The sequence below is a fragment of the Halichoeres trimaculatus genome, unplaced genomic scaffold (assembly GCF_033239565.1).
Source record: "Halichoeres trimaculatus isolate MK-OKI-2021-1 unplaced genomic scaffold, fHalTri1.1 fHalTri1_scaffold_10, whole genome shotgun sequence".
Classification (NCBI taxonomy): Eukaryota; Metazoa; Chordata; class Actinopteri; order Labriformes; family Labridae; genus Halichoeres; species Halichoeres trimaculatus.
This window is the reverse complement of record NW_027437187.1, coordinates 8,914,978-8,931,323: the sequence shown is the minus strand read 5'-3', so window position 1 is coordinate 8,931,323 and position 16,346 is coordinate 8,914,978. Positions and strand designations below refer to the sequence as shown.

Genomic DNA, 16,346 nt, shown 5'->3' with positions numbered 1-16,346 from the left:
ATTGTTTTGCAAAGTAATCTAACCATTTATAGTGGAGTTATATACACATATGGGGAAAATGGTCCTATCTCACAATGATAAAGAAATCCTTAAAAAATAATCCTGGATCCAGACAGTGATCCGGATCACCTCCAAAATTTAATCACTTCTTCCTTATCCTATTTCAAACATTTCCTGAAAATTTCATCAAGATCTGTTTGCTACTTTTTGAGTTACATTGTTCACAGACCAACTCTCCCAAAAACATAACCTCTTTGGTTGGCAGAGGTAAGTATTCTTGCAATAGTTCAACAATTTATAGCTCAAAGTTTTATGTTCCTCTTAATACTAAGTCTCACACATTGTTTGTTGATGAAACAGGTTAGTGTTGTATGAAATAAGTCTATCCTGAGTATTAGAGTGTATTGTCACTTTATTGAACCAGTGTTAAAACACTTTATATTTCCTCCTCCAAGGAGGTTATGTTTTTAGGAGTTTGTCTGTCTGTAAACAACATAACTCAAAAAGTAACAAACGGATCTTGATGAAATTTTCAGGAAATGTTCAAAATAGGATAAAAAAAAAAGTGATTAAATTTTGAAGGTGATCTGGATCACCGTCTGGATCCAGGATTTTAAAAGGATTCTTTATTACTGTGAGATGGGGCTTGTTCCACCATATGTGTATTTAACTCTACAATAAATGGTCGGATGTAACAGATGTAAAAGTACGATCCAGATCCTGGCAATATTCTAGATACTAAGATCTGGAATATGAAATATGAACTGGGTCATCATAATTTTCAACACTGTCAGGGAACAAATTATTGTACAAACTTGCAACTGACTCCAAACTGTAGCAGACAGTCTGCTGGCAGGGAGTATAACATTAAAGTAGGACTAAAGTGTTGGTGACAATGACAGTATGCTTTTCAAGTTGCTACTGTGAAAATAAAAAACGATAGAGATATGAAAAATGTATTAAATATCATAATAAGGGATATCCACTTTGTGTTCATGAGACAGGGATGAAATACAATTAATCAATCATTACTGAGGCTGCAAAATTCTAGGAAACTTTTCACTTGAATTTATGGGCATAAACTGGGAACTTTTGTTGAGGAACTTTAATATGGTCAGTGTATTGTTGCACAATTTAGGCTTAAACAACAAGATTAAATGCACGTTTAATGCATCTGTCTTATTCCTTGACCACACAGCAGCACTTTGCTGACTGTAGGGCTACTGAGGCCACGCTCCCTTCATGCACTGTGCACAATACCCACAGCACAAAACCATTAAAGGCACCACCTGAGGATGACATTAAGTCGAATAAGTTGTGACAAAACAATTCAAAATATTTACAAATTTCACTTAACTTCACTTTAACTTCCTACGGAAAGTTTCAGGAAATTAACTGGAAATTTTCCACCCTTTTTGAAACCCTAATCATTATGAATATTAAATTGCGTGAAATGTAGTTGAATTCATCTTTTGCCAACTTGAGCTTGAGGAAAAAACATGAAAATGTATTTAGAATAATTTTTTGATCACTTACAGATTTATTTTTTAAATATGTGGTATGGTTAATGATGATAATTATGTTACATAACAGTGATGGTGATAATCGGATAAACCTGTGTTGGTCTCTCAGGCCAGAGTGTGTCACTATAAACCTGCAGCATCTGTTGAACAAGAAACGCCAGCCCGGTAGATTACACCTGAGCTGGACGATAAAGCCGTTAGAGCTTAAGACGGGATCTTCTTCGCAGACTGTCCATCAGCTGTGTTCTGGTCACACCGTGTGGAATAGTGGAGCCTCTTGTGTTTGGCACTCAAAGACGGCACACGTTCCAGTCCTCATTGTCTACATCTGCTGCACATGTCATCAGATTAACTCTAATTTGCGCTAATTGTCCCCATCTGAAGGCGGCGTACAGTCTCCATCAGCCTAGTTGGACATGGGGCCTTTTGTGTCCAGGTGGTGACAAAGGCGGATCACCTTGCGAGGTTGTTGTGGAAGGTGACAGGAGAGTGTTTATCGGGTCAAAAGAAGGGCGGACAATGCTCGTCTTACGGGGTGTCAGAGCTCGCCTCTGCCCATCACCCCTGTAGGACCAAGGAGACAGATGAAAGGTTTCAGAGGGCAGGGTGAGGGACACACACACAGGTCTGTAACTCACAGTAACCAAGCTGCTTTTAGCTCTGGCAGGATGGTAGATAGAGAGGGGGGTTCCAGGAAATTAAAAATGGAAATGTGATATTGTGATTTGTACAGTGTCGCCCAGATGATATGATTCATTAGGAGGTAACATCAGAGCCATTTGAGGACAAGGTGTGTGACCCCAGAGCTGCCAGAGATGCCAGCCCATCATCACTCAAACGGGCCCGGCTGCCTGTGTGCGCCTCCTCCATCCTCAGGTTCTCAGACCTGGCAGGGGAGAGTGTGGGGCATTCAGGTCAACACCTGACCTGCACATGATACGGGCTAAAGCCTGGAGTGTTGCAAGCATATTTAGCACCAAAACCCATGACACATGCATTTTGATTATGGAGATAAATAGGCAGGGCTGAGAAATTGCATACACACTCTGTGCAAATCCCTCGCCACACCAGCTGCGAGTGCGAAACTCCTTTGATGTGTTTGGCTTGATTGAATTAACAGTGATATTCTGACATGGGGCCCTGGGTCGGATCTCACTCCAGGGATGGAAAAAGGCTGAACTTAGAGGTAAGATTTCCAAGACAGAAGTATTTTGATGGGAAAAACAGCTGATTGTGTTGCTCAATCAGAGCATGCACTCGTATGTTCATGTGAAGGTTTGGGAGATTGAAAAGAAGTCTCCTGTGTGTTTGGATATTTAGCGCTGAATGTGTCTACATGTTTGTCAGGATGTTGCCTAAACTGAAAGGATGGTTGTCAACTACCACTGACACCAGTTTAAACATCAGTTAAATCATTATACAGATATTTAAAATTTACAGGTGTCTTAGAAATTAAAGGCAAACCTTGATATCAACCATTTGTTTATATATCTTAGTTATTTTTATAAATCCTTATAGAACATTTTGCATGAACTGAAAAAGGGATTTTTCATCTTTTTTTGCTCTCTGAACATAAGCATGCCCTTGCTTTTACTTGCTTGTTTTGTGTGACTTTTTACTGGTGTGGATAAGTGGGATGGTTTGGTCTTTGAACCCAAGTCCTGCTGTCCTCGTGAAAAAGACAAGTAACCCCTTACTTTCCCCAGGTGCTGTGCAACTGAGGTGACAGTGGGATTAGTTAACCTCTGAAAGAAAGCTCTACATTATAACACATCCTTTGCCTTTTTGCTGTAAGCTCTTCTGTTGTCCTGAAAATTAAGAGCTTCAGTTGAGTAATTCACAGACCATTATATAACGCTTGGGCAAAGAAGACGCTGGACATCTTCTGCTGCTGTATCAGTAACTGTCCATCAGGTCATGTTTCTTTGAGGGCTGCATCTCTATATGGCTGCAAAACAAAAATAATCAGAGGTGTCAGAAAAGAACGGTCAGGAATAGAGTCCTGTGAGCAGGCTGTTTTGAGCACAGCGCTGTTATTGTTGCTGTGCTGATGAGTTTTATTTTATTGAGGTTTCCTTTTGGGCACACCAGTTTAAAGGTCTGTCTTTATCATATCCTTAAAGAAAGGTAAAGAAACTAGATTTTGTTTTTGATACTAACACACTTCAGACATCAAAAGCAGTTATAAAAACGTGACCCGCGGCCTCATTTCGGTGACAGTCTGGGTCCGTGTCTGGAGAAAAAAGGATGATGGTGTGTGTCAGCTCAGGGTTTACCACAGGACATGAAATGATTTGTCATGTATTATAGAGCAGGGGAGGATTACGTGGTGTCTCTGTGTAGGTGGTATTGTTGGGTTGACACAAATATGGAGTTCTAGGTCAGCCTCCACCTCCACCTCCATCAACAGCCCCACGCAAACACACCTGCAGAAACAAAGAGGCTGGAACAGTGTCAACACATAAACATCAGGATAAAATCATGAGCACACAAAGTTCAGTTTGAAAACAAATAATCATGTTGTTTTCTGCATTTTTATGCATTTAAATTAATGACCTTATGAAAGCTTTGTCCCATGACCAAGCGTTGTTACACGTTGAAAATGTGATTTTATTGGTATATGTGATTCTGAAGACAATACACTTCACATTAAACTGACATATAGACAACCATTCATAAAGTTTTTTTTGTTGTTGTTGTTGTTTTTGTTTGTTTTTGTCTTTTTTCATGATATTATGACAAGAACCCACACAGAGTGAGCTATGGCCCAGTTATACACTGGTGGTCTATGTGCTGTAGTGGCAGACACACTGATGCGGTGATCTTTGTAAACAGTGCTAATGTTAAGAATAATCATTACTGAAAATGTTTCCATCCTCAAGTTGGCTGATACAAAGCCGCTTTCTGTTGTAGCTGTACCAAGAGTAGAATCTGAAGGACCATTACGTAGCTATAAAGTGACACTGTAGCCTTTTCTGGAAGTGCACTCCTGAGACTTTTTGAGTTTTTCTGTGGTGGTTTCACCCACTTATTGACTCTCTGAGTTGTCTACTACTTCAACCACTAGTCACCGCTGTTGGCACAGGTTAACTGGTTGAAAAATCTGCACGCTGGATGCAGATTTTTCCCTCATCTGACAGCGGTCAAGGGTCAGGTCGCCATCCCTCCTGCTGTGATTTTCCTCAACAGGAACCAAAAGGAAAGCAAGATAGACATTATAAGCAAGCAGACCAGCGGTAGTGAGTGATTCATTTGAAGTGTTCAAGTTGTTGCCACAGAGTTTTGGCTGTAAGTCCAGGAGTACAGTCATGTCTTTTCTGTTAAAAAGGATCTAATGTGACATAATACGCTGCTGTTTGTTGCTATTGTAAGTAATTAGGCTACAGTTATGGATAGAGGATGCCAATATATGCAGCCTAAGGCTGTTGCTTGTCTGTTTACCGCTGCTGTCATGCCCCCCGACATCAAGCTGCTGCATCATTTAAAAAAATAAATAAATAAAACAAACAAACAAAAAAACGATACCTTCTACATTGTGTTGATAAAAAATTTTCATCCATCGTATTCTGAATAGTGTCCCACAGATGTTTGAATTACAGAACTCACTCTGTGCAATGATCAGTTGAGCCATGGTTTCAGCTTCAATAATACACAATAGTTAGACGACCACTATTTTGAATAACTCTGTATCTAGTAAAAATGAAACCCTTTGTTTTCAGGAGTTGCTAGTTCCCATAAGTCCCTCACAGTCCCTCATGCATCCAGGGAGGTCGTGTGCAGGACATGACATCAAAACCACACTGACACCGTAAAAGGCTAACTGCAAGCAAGTGGCTATCTCTGTTTTGAGTCATTAAGTCAGCACCGGAGTGCCTCGAACTGCAGTTCCTTAAATGTCCCCTGGAGGCTGGCTGTAGAAGCATTGGAAACCACATACACAGCCATTCAAAATAGCAGACCTTCAGAAAAGAAAAAAGTTTACAGCCAGGCTTCAGAATTTTTTTTTCGTCTGAAAAGTTAATTTTCAATCCACACAGGGATTAATTTTTGATCATTTTTTTTTAAATTATTTTTTTAAGCTTTTGCACTTTTGAGTGTAGCCGATGTAAATGTATGGCTGATTTGACTGACAAGTGGGTATGTTGTAGCTGTTAGAGAGGCAGCTACAGCTTCCACTCCACCTCTGTGCCTCTTGCTTCACTGCTAAAAACTGGAATCCTATAAGGTGTTTTTGTCTGTTTTTAGTAGAAAATGTCTTTTTGGACTTAATATTAGCCACATTCACCCCCAACCAGTCCAGAAACATGTCTTATTTGAAGTTTTTTAAAGAAAAAAATAAGGTCTGAATTGCTTGTAACAAGTAAAAAAAATCTACCAATGGAACAAGAGAAAAGTTTCTTGTATAAAGACGTTATTCTAGTTTCAAGCAAATTTTTGAGCAAATTTTTATTGTTTCATTGGCAGATTGTTTTTACTTGTTACAACCAATTCCGACCTAATTTTTGTCTTTTATAAACAAGACAATTTTCTGGACTGATTAGTTGAATGTAGCTTATATTGAGAATAAAAAGACAGTTGTTATTTAAAATTAAACAAAAACACTAGATGTGATTTCAGTTTTTTGCAGCATTGAAAATTAGATTGAGTCTGTGTTTCCATCATGTGACCATGCAGGAGGAAAAACTCTCCTTCAGTAACTAATGGATGATGTCACTGAAATTAACTGTATGGCTCATTCAGCTTCTGATTACAGCAACAGAAACCTACAGTACGATGACAGCTTTATGTCAGATGAGCAGACTTTGCTGCTCTTATTTTGAAATTACTCTCCTTATTCACTCTCAGTAGGTTTCATCTATTCTGTTTCATGTTGCTTTACAGTAGCATGACTCAAAGCAGCCACGTTTAACTCCTTATGTTGAAATGTTCCCTGCTGTGTTTTCACATCAGCTCACCTTGACCTCTTGGGAAAGTTTGAACAGGAGGCAGAAAAAGTTCATCATCATAGGTTTTTGTTCACAAATGCAGCCAAGCCCCCAAAAATGTAGGAAATGTTAAGGAGTTTTGTGCATGCATAAATACAGCTCCTGTTTATTCTGAAGGTCTCCTATGACCCAGCAGCTACATGAACATATCATCTGAGGTGCTGGCACACAGTGTATATTTATATGTCCCAGCGGTACGGCATGTCCTGCTCCAGAGGCGTCCCAGCAGACACAGTTCACAGAAGGACTGTGGCTGTCGCATGAGCTCCTTCATGGGCTCCTTTAATCAGACCCCTGCTGGTGTTCCTGTTGCCGTCACAAGATGAATGAAGGAGTTTGTTTTTTGTTGACCCACCCTCTTCACTGCAGTGGAGTGAGCCTCTCCACATGGCTAATGAGATTTGGCCTAGCTTTAGCCCTGCTTAATTTCCAGCTTTGTCTCAATCCACAATCACATGTGCACAGATTTACAGCAACAAAGAAGCACACACACTCACACTCGCCCAATTATTTTGACCGAGTTGAGGATAATTCATCACGCCCTCGTGGTTTGATTTGATTGTTATTGCTCCATAATAACAGCTTACTGGATGTTCCTTTAATACACTGACTGAGTGCTGGATGTTTGTCAGCTGCTATTGTTACAGTAGCTTTAGCTGAGTCAGTCGCCTTTGAGCAAATATGAACCCTCAGTGGAACTGAAGCTGCCTAGACAAGAAACTATTTATAGCAGAGGATCAGTTTTATATTTCTGAGAAATATTCTGCTTCACAGTCAGGGAAAGAGACAGAAATCTGCCCTCAGCAATGGCTTTATGGTGTATGTTGCTCAAAAGAAATGTTCCTTTAAGTCTCTTTCCTCTGAGATTACACTGAGACGCAGCTGGATTCAGAGCTGAGGGATTAACACCACGCACAGTTTATTAAACTGCGTTTCTTCAATGACCAAATTTTATCACCAGGCGCCATAAATTATCACATGTAAATCTAGTTAAGCCTATAATTGCTTCTATGCCTGTTAATGTATTCACTTGTGTCAACTGGTGAACTTGACCCACATCCCACGTGCTGACACTTTGTCACTGAGAAGCTAAATGTGCAGATGCTGCTGCGCACCAGCCAGCAAGGTCGGACTACCCTCAGTCTTCTCTGCCAAAGAGAGGGGAACTCTGATACTGTCTGTTTTGGCTGGCAGCTCCGACCACTCGCTTCCCTGTGCCTTGTTTGGCAGGTGGCAGCAATTAGCCAGAGCCCGACAGAATGTAAGGCACCAGGTTATGGCCTTTGAGAGGAGGTAATGTGCTTCTGCTTAAACTCATCTGGCCTGGAGTCGTCTGCCCAACCACCTGCTGTTCACTCAGTGTGGATATGGTCTGATGGCTCAGACACGCAGGGGGGTGTGGCCTTAGACGGTCAAATGACTGTGGTTAAGTTGGGATGGGAGAGCAATACCTTCCAACTGCAGATTAAGTGAAAAGAAAGTGTTGAGCAGAGATGTTTGCTGGTAGTATTTTGCAAGTCTGAGTCTGCTATCTATTAGCATTATGCATCAGTACTGATAAGCTGTTTGTTATATGATCCTAACTGGGTGAATTTTCAGGTGCCTGATAAAATTTGCTGTGGTGGATCCAGCATCTTTGATTGGGATCCTGCAGACTTTGCAGTGAGAAATCCTATTGTTGTTGCTGTCCTGTTTGAATTTTTTATGACCAAATGTAATGATAAATGGTACAGAAGCAGCCGCAGGTCTGCCACCAGTCACCTTTGTCGTGATCCGATGTCCAAGTGATACCGCTTGATGCCGCGAGGCACACACCTGATGCGTAAAGTGGTTACCATCGTTACCATGAAAAAAGGTATGAATCTCCCTAATCTCGTCAGTTTCCTCAATCTTTATACACCAAAAAAAGAAAACATAATGATTGTTCAGGAGTCCCAAAACACGAGTCAGAGTCGAGTCTGAAGTCTTTTGAGCATAAGTCAAAGTCAAGTCTAAAGTATCTGTGTCCGCGACTTTAATGCAACTTGAGTTAGAGTCTAGAGCTGAAACGATTCCTCAAATGATTCGAGGTACTCGATTACAAAAATTACTCGAGTAATTTTCTCTGCCTCGAGGAATCGTTTAATTTTCAAAAAGATCAAAGAGTGGTATTTCAAATAGAGCTGAGGACATATTAAGAGAGTTGTCAGACCCCTCAAGCTACCTCTTATACAAAATAGCAACTAGCAACAAAGCTAGCTTCTTTTCTGGAGTTTGGAGACTAATGGGTCATTCTAGGAAACGGGTGCCATTTGGGTCCGCAACATTTGATGAGATGTACAAGGCACAAAAAATGTGTCAAAGTGTGTTTACAAATTTTGGAGCTACCAAAGCAAGTGCTCTTATTGACATGCTGTATCAGAAAATTCTATTTCTTAAAGAGAAAAATGTTCATTTGAAAAATAACTGCTCTTTAACTAAACAAAAATGTATTTTATCCGATTACTCGATTAATCGATGGGATTTTCAGTAGAATACTCGAAATACTAAAATATTCGATAGCTGCAGCCCTATTAGAGTCCCAAACTGAAGTAGAAATAGAAATTCACAAGATTAACTCAGATAGAGGTAAGGGTAGCAGGAACTTGTGTGCTGAAAATCACTGAGTACATCACATTTAATGTGGTATAAGTTTTCTTTGTTTGATTTTTTTTTTCCCAAATTAATTTGTAAACAGTGTAGTGAGCAGTTGATTGCTAAGATATCAGCCTCTGCAGACAGGATCAACTTGACAAAGTTAGTAAGATCATTTCAAGAAATGCAAACTTAAACCACTTGGCCAAAAGTGTTTTGTACATAACAGTGGTTTTTTTCCAACTATATTCAACATCTTAATGCTAAACACTTAACTGTGTGAAAGTGTATCTCCATTTGTTTCTCTGTCAGTGCTTTACAGTGTCCATCTATTGTTTCAGTTAGACCAGGCATTCTCAAACTTTTAAACGTATGACCCCAAAATACCAATCCAAAACCAAAAATGTTTAATGTACTTTATTTAGCTTATCGGTGTGCAGATATTTCTAAATTAATCTGCTGTCACTGATACCATCAGTGTCCTTGCCTATAGTGACAAAGAAATGTGGAAAACAAACAAAAATAATCTGTTTGCCATATCGAACTTAATTTTCATGTTGTCATTTTATCTGTTATTTGAAATATTTTACATAAATGGAAGGAATTTGCACAATAAAAAGTTTTTAATTTTAGAAAGAATTTCACAACCACGCTTTCAGTTTTTCGCGACCCCATAGGGTCTCGACCCCAACTTTGAAAACCTGCTGCTCCATGTGTTACAACATTGTGTCACATAGCTTGGCTCTCAGAGCTGTGTTTGATTCTGTATCAGTCTGTTTTTCTGTTTTCATAGTCCTGTTATGTGTCTCCATATGCATATTTTGTAGTTTTATTTAACGGCCTAGTCTTCTGGGGGGAAAAAAAGAAAACAAAAGAAAGGAAGATGCAAAACAAAAAATTAAAATTTATTCACCGCGAATGTTCCACGGCCAGATCAAAGAGCCTGGTTTAAATACGTATATGTAAGGAGAAGAAAGTACAGATATGTGTGTTTGGGTTGGGGACTAAAAAAGAAGTTGTCTGAAAGTGGATACTTAAACAAGGTCTCTGTAAGTACAGTAAACAAGTATTTGTACCCTGTAACTTCCATCTCTGGTAGAAAGACAAGAGCAGCTCACTCTGTGTCATAAATGTGTCGAGACCAGCTGACAGAGCTGTAATGAAATACAGCAGCCTGCTGCTTCATGCTACAGGAATAGCAACATTTTTCCTGTCACCAAAACAGGTTGATTTACCGTTTTTATTTTGGGTTTCCAGGCAGGACTAAAACCAGCAAAGATACTTGTAGTCGCTAAGAGGACATGTGCTCTGGAATGCAAACATTCAGAGCTGTTACCTACCAACATCTTTAAACACAGAGTTCATATTATATCACCTGTATGTTCAGTAAATCACTGAGTCACTGACAGTGGATGAAGAGGTGCAGAGAGGTCATTTCAGTAGTTCTTCTCTGACTACCTGCTGGATCAACCCGTGTCTTGGGTCTGCTGTAGTCTCCTTACTGCTGGAGCAGCCAGGGTGTGGTGGGATAAGCTTTCACCTGTATACACATTATTTGCCAGCATGACGTAGCATCCCACAGGGGTTAGTAACAGCAGCAAAGCAGGTGCACAACAGTGGATGAGATGGAGGGGGGATAAGAAGCTGACAGCCCCACTGGCTTTGTCTCCAAGATACTGTGGCAAGTGAGAAGGCAAGGGGAAGTTGTCTGTGGATCCCCATGGGAGGCCTGAAACCTCCTTCCTGCTGTCTGACTTCCTCAGCCCCATGATGAGATCTCCTGGGAGGAATCTGCTTTTACTGTACTCCTCCAACCTCCTCATCCACCTGTCACCCAACCCACACCCCCAGAGGTCCCTTCAGCAGGGAGTTAAGCACCAGGCCCCTGCTGCTATGTCTCCGGCTCAAGACGGGTCCCTCGTCGAGCGCCATCCGTACGTCACCAGCAGCAGTGAAGACACAGAGCACTCCCTCACCGATCACTGCAAGAGCACAAAGCAAGCGCATCCTCTCACTGTGTGTCTGCAGCTGGCTTTCTGTGGCTGTCTGTGTCCTGGAGCAGAGAGAGCTACTTTAAAGAGACCTGAGGAGGAGGAAGGAGGAAGGAGACAGGGGCACAGAAATCTCAAGCTGACAGAAAAGTACGGCTGAGAGATGAAACTAAATACAGGAAGTCCTGCGTTGTGAAGTTTCTATTTTCTGGAAGTCTTCTTAATTGAGTTTCATACCACTGGAGATCCTTTGACTTCACAAGGAATATATTTTCTATCAATGGAGTGAATCAACGACATCAACATACAGGTCTTAGTTCAAACACAGTCAGAAGATATGCAGCTCTGGCATCCTCCTCATCATCGTCATCCTCCACTTTGGAGCACATCTTTCTGATCTCTGACCTGCAGAGTTGACCTGTGTGGTTGGGAAATGGTGTCCAGAGACTGAGTTGGACGTCAGGTGTTGTCCTGGCAACATGGGGGAGGTGTGCTATGTGTGGAGACGGGACCTCACCTCCCTGCTGTGGTTTTAGCCTCCTCCAGGGCTGCTGCTGGGGCCGAAACAGGAGGGTCCAACCCGAGGTATGTGCAGCAAAATGGATCTCAACCATCTCCTCTGTGCCGACTCTGTTTTATCTCCCTTTCTGTTTTTTTATTCCCCAGTTCAGATCACTGAACGCTCCATTGAAGCATCACTTATTGTCATCATGATCATCTTTGTCTGTGCTCATGCCAGGCAAACAAAACAGTGACAAAGACACTCTGTTTCTTGACATGTGGCTGTCATGGTGAGACAAACTGTATCTGCATTGTTTTACCTCAGTGACTTTTCTTTGTGTCGTTGCCTTGGTTACAAAATGTAAACACCATAATGACTCTCACACATGAACTGTGCTACGTTAACAGGTTAAGTATGTATTTAACCTCTACAGCAAACCCCCAATCCTGCATAACAGCTTAAGGCTTGAGCATGACGTATTTTTCCTTTTTCTCTTTGTGGTTAGTCGTTATAGGAAAAATGTGTCTTTTTGAAACACTCTAAAACAGGGGTCTCAAACTCATGACCTGCTGGCCTCATACCGTAAAACCACTTCATATAGCAGTGTCTGGTGTGGTTGCTATGGGAACATCTCATTATCTAGCTCTGGTCTTTGATACCATCTATATGAGCTTATGACCCTTGATATCAACTTATAGTGAAAGCCTGTTGCCTTCATGGCCTGATCCGCTGTTGGGACTGGGTAAGAAATACCCAATTTCCAAGCTGACCCTGAATTCACCAAAATCATCACACAAGCTGGGAAAAACAAACATTTTGCACGCACATGTTGTTGAAAAAGGCAAAGGCCAAAATTAAGGTTGATGACAAGCACAGCCCTGTGAGCGACTGCTTGAGTCTGGCTCTGGTAGTGCAGGAAACCATGTACACACTAATTCAAACAAAGACTGTAGTATACATAGTATATATATGTAGTATAGTGGAAAGGAATATATACTCATTCCGAAAGAAAAGTACCAATCCGAATGGACGTTAGATCGGTTTCACAGGGGTGGAATATCCCTTTCCCCAAACCGATTGAGGTATCATGTATCCACTCAAATGGAAAGTTGTCAGGGTGCGTTCTTTCAGCGCATGCTCAGATATGACATAAGACGCAACATTGATAAATCACGTGATGTTTACCTGTATGTAACATACCTGTGTGTAACATTTTGATTTGTTACACCCTTTTTTGGGTCTTTGTGCTAAGCTAGGTGGTTCCTGCTACCAGTGAATTGGCTGAATGTTTTACACGCAGACATGAGGGTACTGGTGTCATCTAACTTTTCAGAGGCAAAATGAGTATTTCCAAAAATCTTTAAACAAATGGTAAAGGTTGATGTTTCTACACTCCATTTTCTCCATATGTAGCACTGCTATAGGGCTCCTGTCGGTCACGTGACTCTGAGCTGTGCCTCTGATTGGGCAAGTTCTCGATCTTAATATCCTCTGAACCGCCGAGTTAGAAAAAAATTCACCCACCCCTGAACAGGGTGTGCCGATAGTAAAATTAGCAACTCAAACGGGAGACGTTTTTTGAACCAGGCTCTAGATATCTTAATTTCTGCTTTGAAAACTGCTTTTTTTTTTTTTTTTTTTGGGCTTGGTGTGTATGTGACTTCTGGTACTTCCAGAGCCAGCCTCAAGTGGACACTCAAGAAACAGCAGATTTTAGCACTTCTTTGTCTCATTGTCTCATATTCTTTTAGCACTTCTTTGTCTCATTGTCTCATATTCTTAGACCGGAGGTTGCCACTTGGTTTCGTGTAACGTTAGTGAATCCTGGTTATGTCCTGCCAGTCATCTACCAATCAGAGCTAACGTGACCTCACTCTTCATTTCATTGATAGACTCTCAAGTTTGAACAGACCACTGCAGAATAACTGCTGAGTTTGGTTGGGATGAACATTAGCACAAACAATTTAGCTCCTGTGTTAGCCTTTAACTCAGGCTGTATCTCTCTTCTGTTAAGCTTTCTTCTGCTCTTCTTTCCTGTTCTCTCTAACAAATAGGCTCCTCTGTCCACCATCACTACAAAATTAGTTATAGAAGTCGTTTTAAGCAGAGAAAAACACAGGTCTCTCTTCTCACTTCTAAAATTAGTCAGCTGGCATGGTGTTGTCATAGAGACTTAGATGTGCTACAAATCAGTCCAGAGTGACCCAATCAGGAAATTAAGAAGTAGCATTTCAAAATAACCCAAATTGGCACTGATAATGTCATTTTAGAGTGTGGATCAGGCATGTATCTAGACGGGAAACTGTTTCAAGACATCTTAGAAACTCCTCACAGCCCTTTTAAATTGGAATATTTTTTGCATTAAAGTCTGGCATATTGATATTTGACTGTATATATCAGCTCTCTTTGGACTCAGCCCAATAGCCACTTGAGGAACTGCAGTTTGAGTCATTTATCTGCCCATAGGTCGACCTCATTTATAAAACATGATTAGTTCATACATGGCTGTATTCCAGGTTGTATAATATCAGCGCCTCCCACTGCTGCCCTTGTCATTATTAATCAGAGCTCATCTAAAGCCTCCCACTCCTGTGTTCCCTTCCTCTCTCTGCTTGTTTCCCTGTCTCTCCTTACCCCACTCCAGGGCCACTCCACCAGAGGGGTCGAGCAGCCTTATTAGCAGCACAGTCTGCTCGTGCTTCTGTGAATTATCTCAATGATCATTTAGAGCTCAACGATTGATTTACTCCTTAAATACAGCAGCAGATTGAGGTATAATGAAACAGATTAAGAGAGAGCTCCAAGGAGCAAGGGCACTTTTCTCCACTGCTCGTCTAAACCTGCTCCAAAGCTCAGGCAGGCTGATTACTGAAGTGGCAACTGTCATTACATAACAGCTGTCACCTCATCATATTTCTCTCCTTTCTTAGCTCTTCATCACATGTCGATATCAAGTTAGCAACACTGCGATTATACTGCAGTGACTCAAAAAACATTTCATATCTCATAAAAACTTTGTAAATCTCTTTGAATGCAGGTATTTTGAATCAAATTTGGGCCATCTATTTGGTTACGAGGTCTGAAATCTGTCTGAAAACTCAGCTCTATGAGTTTTTTGATTGTGGGAAGGTTTTTATTTCTTTCTGACACACAAAATTTTGTAAAGCTTTTGGCTAGTCTTCCTTTGGCTGTGTGACAGCTGTGGCCATGTTAGCCAGAAATTGAGATCTGCTTAGTCACACCTGCACGTATAAATGTTGGTTTCCAACAAAATGAAATTGTCTGCCCATCTTGCAATGTTTGTTTGGGCCAAGGAACTTTGTCCTGAATGTCTCATTTTGCATTTTTAGAAGTTTTGGCTTTCAACATTTTGAATGCAACACTACATTTTGAAATTGTTCAACTAATTCACAATTCAAGCTCAACTATAAATCTCCCATTTCTGTGATAAGGTATCTTTGTTGTTTTTTTAGGAGCCCAACTTGTGGGTGATCCATTACACTCTGCTTTCCTCTCACATGAAGCACAAAATCACTTGACACCAGTCGCTCTGTAAGTGACACTGCCTGATTTTTTCACTTGTTGGGTAAAAACAAGACTTCGTGGATCGCAGAAGGCTGCGTGATCGTCCACCACGGATATTCTCACTGGAGCAGAGAGAGCAGCCTACACAATATTTACTGAAGACACGGTGTGACCACGGCGTGCGTGCGTCGGTGGAGACCTCTCTGTGGCTGCAGCGTCGGTGTTGGAGAGCGCATCAGTCAGTTTGCACACTGTAGGTGAACGACAGCAAACGGGTAAAAACAAATCTATAACGGGAAAGCCCCAGCTGTCAGCGGCAGAAACCTGAACAGGTGGCCACCTCGGTGTCTTAGCAGCATACGCGTCAATGCGCAGAGACCCTCAACAGCTTGCCTCGCTCGTTAATCTCCTCCGTGACGACAGCGCATTCACCTCGTGCGCGTGAAACCGGGAGTCCTGCAGGTTTTAGTGGATCTGATCAGTCATCGGGATTTTACTCACCACTGTTGTTTCAGTCAGCTTCACGGAGTTGAGCTGGTGTGAAGTGTTTCTTGAGGTTTTCAGGCTGGACTGTAAGAGTTGGATACAATGACTCTTTGTTGGATATTATAATTTCTCTCCTGTGTGTTTGGATTGTTAAACAGCTGCACCGACTCATTCTGATACCACAGAATGTTGCCAGAGATAAATAACAAGGTGAGACATTTTTAATTTTTTTTTATAAAGTTGTTCTGATCAGGAGGTTCTAACTTAAAGTGTGTTTGAGTGAATTCATGGTTATCTTACAGTGGCAGGACTTCTCTGTGTTTACTATTACCCCCTCTGTATGTCTTTAATATCCCTCTGAAGTGAACTTTCTTTTCTGGAATAAGGTTTTCTTTTGCCCAGATACAGGGCTTCACTCCAGACCTCTTCCTTTTTGGGTGAAACCCTCCACAGGTATCTTTTTACCAAACAAACCAAGCAACTGCATATTCTCCCATCCATCTGTTCTAATCCCTGCCAACAATGCATAGTTTAATCTCACTTTGGGATTATTCCCATTCCTCCCCAACAAGTTATCCCACTTAAATGCCTTTTTTTTCCATTCCCTTTTTCTTGATCACATGCCAAGTTCTGATGAAAAATCTGATCCATTTCTATTTCAGTCCTTCTTTAGCCTACATATTGCTGTGTTTGTTGCGCTGACAGATTCTGTAAGTCTATA

The 16,346-nt window shown here is 41.2% G+C and overlaps 1 protein-coding gene across 4 annotated transcripts in view; it reads left to right on the top strand.

The window, feature by feature from the left end:
- Positions 1–16,346, top strand: part of dyrk4 (dual-specificity tyrosine-(Y)-phosphorylation regulated kinase 4) — a 41,016-nt gene that overhangs the window by 7,333 nt on the left and 17,337 nt on the right. The window contains exons 1-2 of one of the 4 annotated variants that reach the window (XM_074677595.1): positions 15,271–15,676; positions 15,784–15,835. The exons of 1 other annotated variant lie outside the window; for it this stretch is intronic. In XM_074677595.1, the coding sequence (XP_074533696.1) occupies positions 15,812–15,835 (24 nt within the window). In that variant the 5' untranslated portion in view covers positions 15,271–15,676; positions 15,784–15,811. Of the gene's footprint in view, positions 1–11,136; positions 11,698–15,270; positions 15,836–16,346 lie in introns of those variants that run through there. 2 more of the 4 variants (XM_074677593.1, XM_074677594.1) reach the window with 2 other exon arrangements.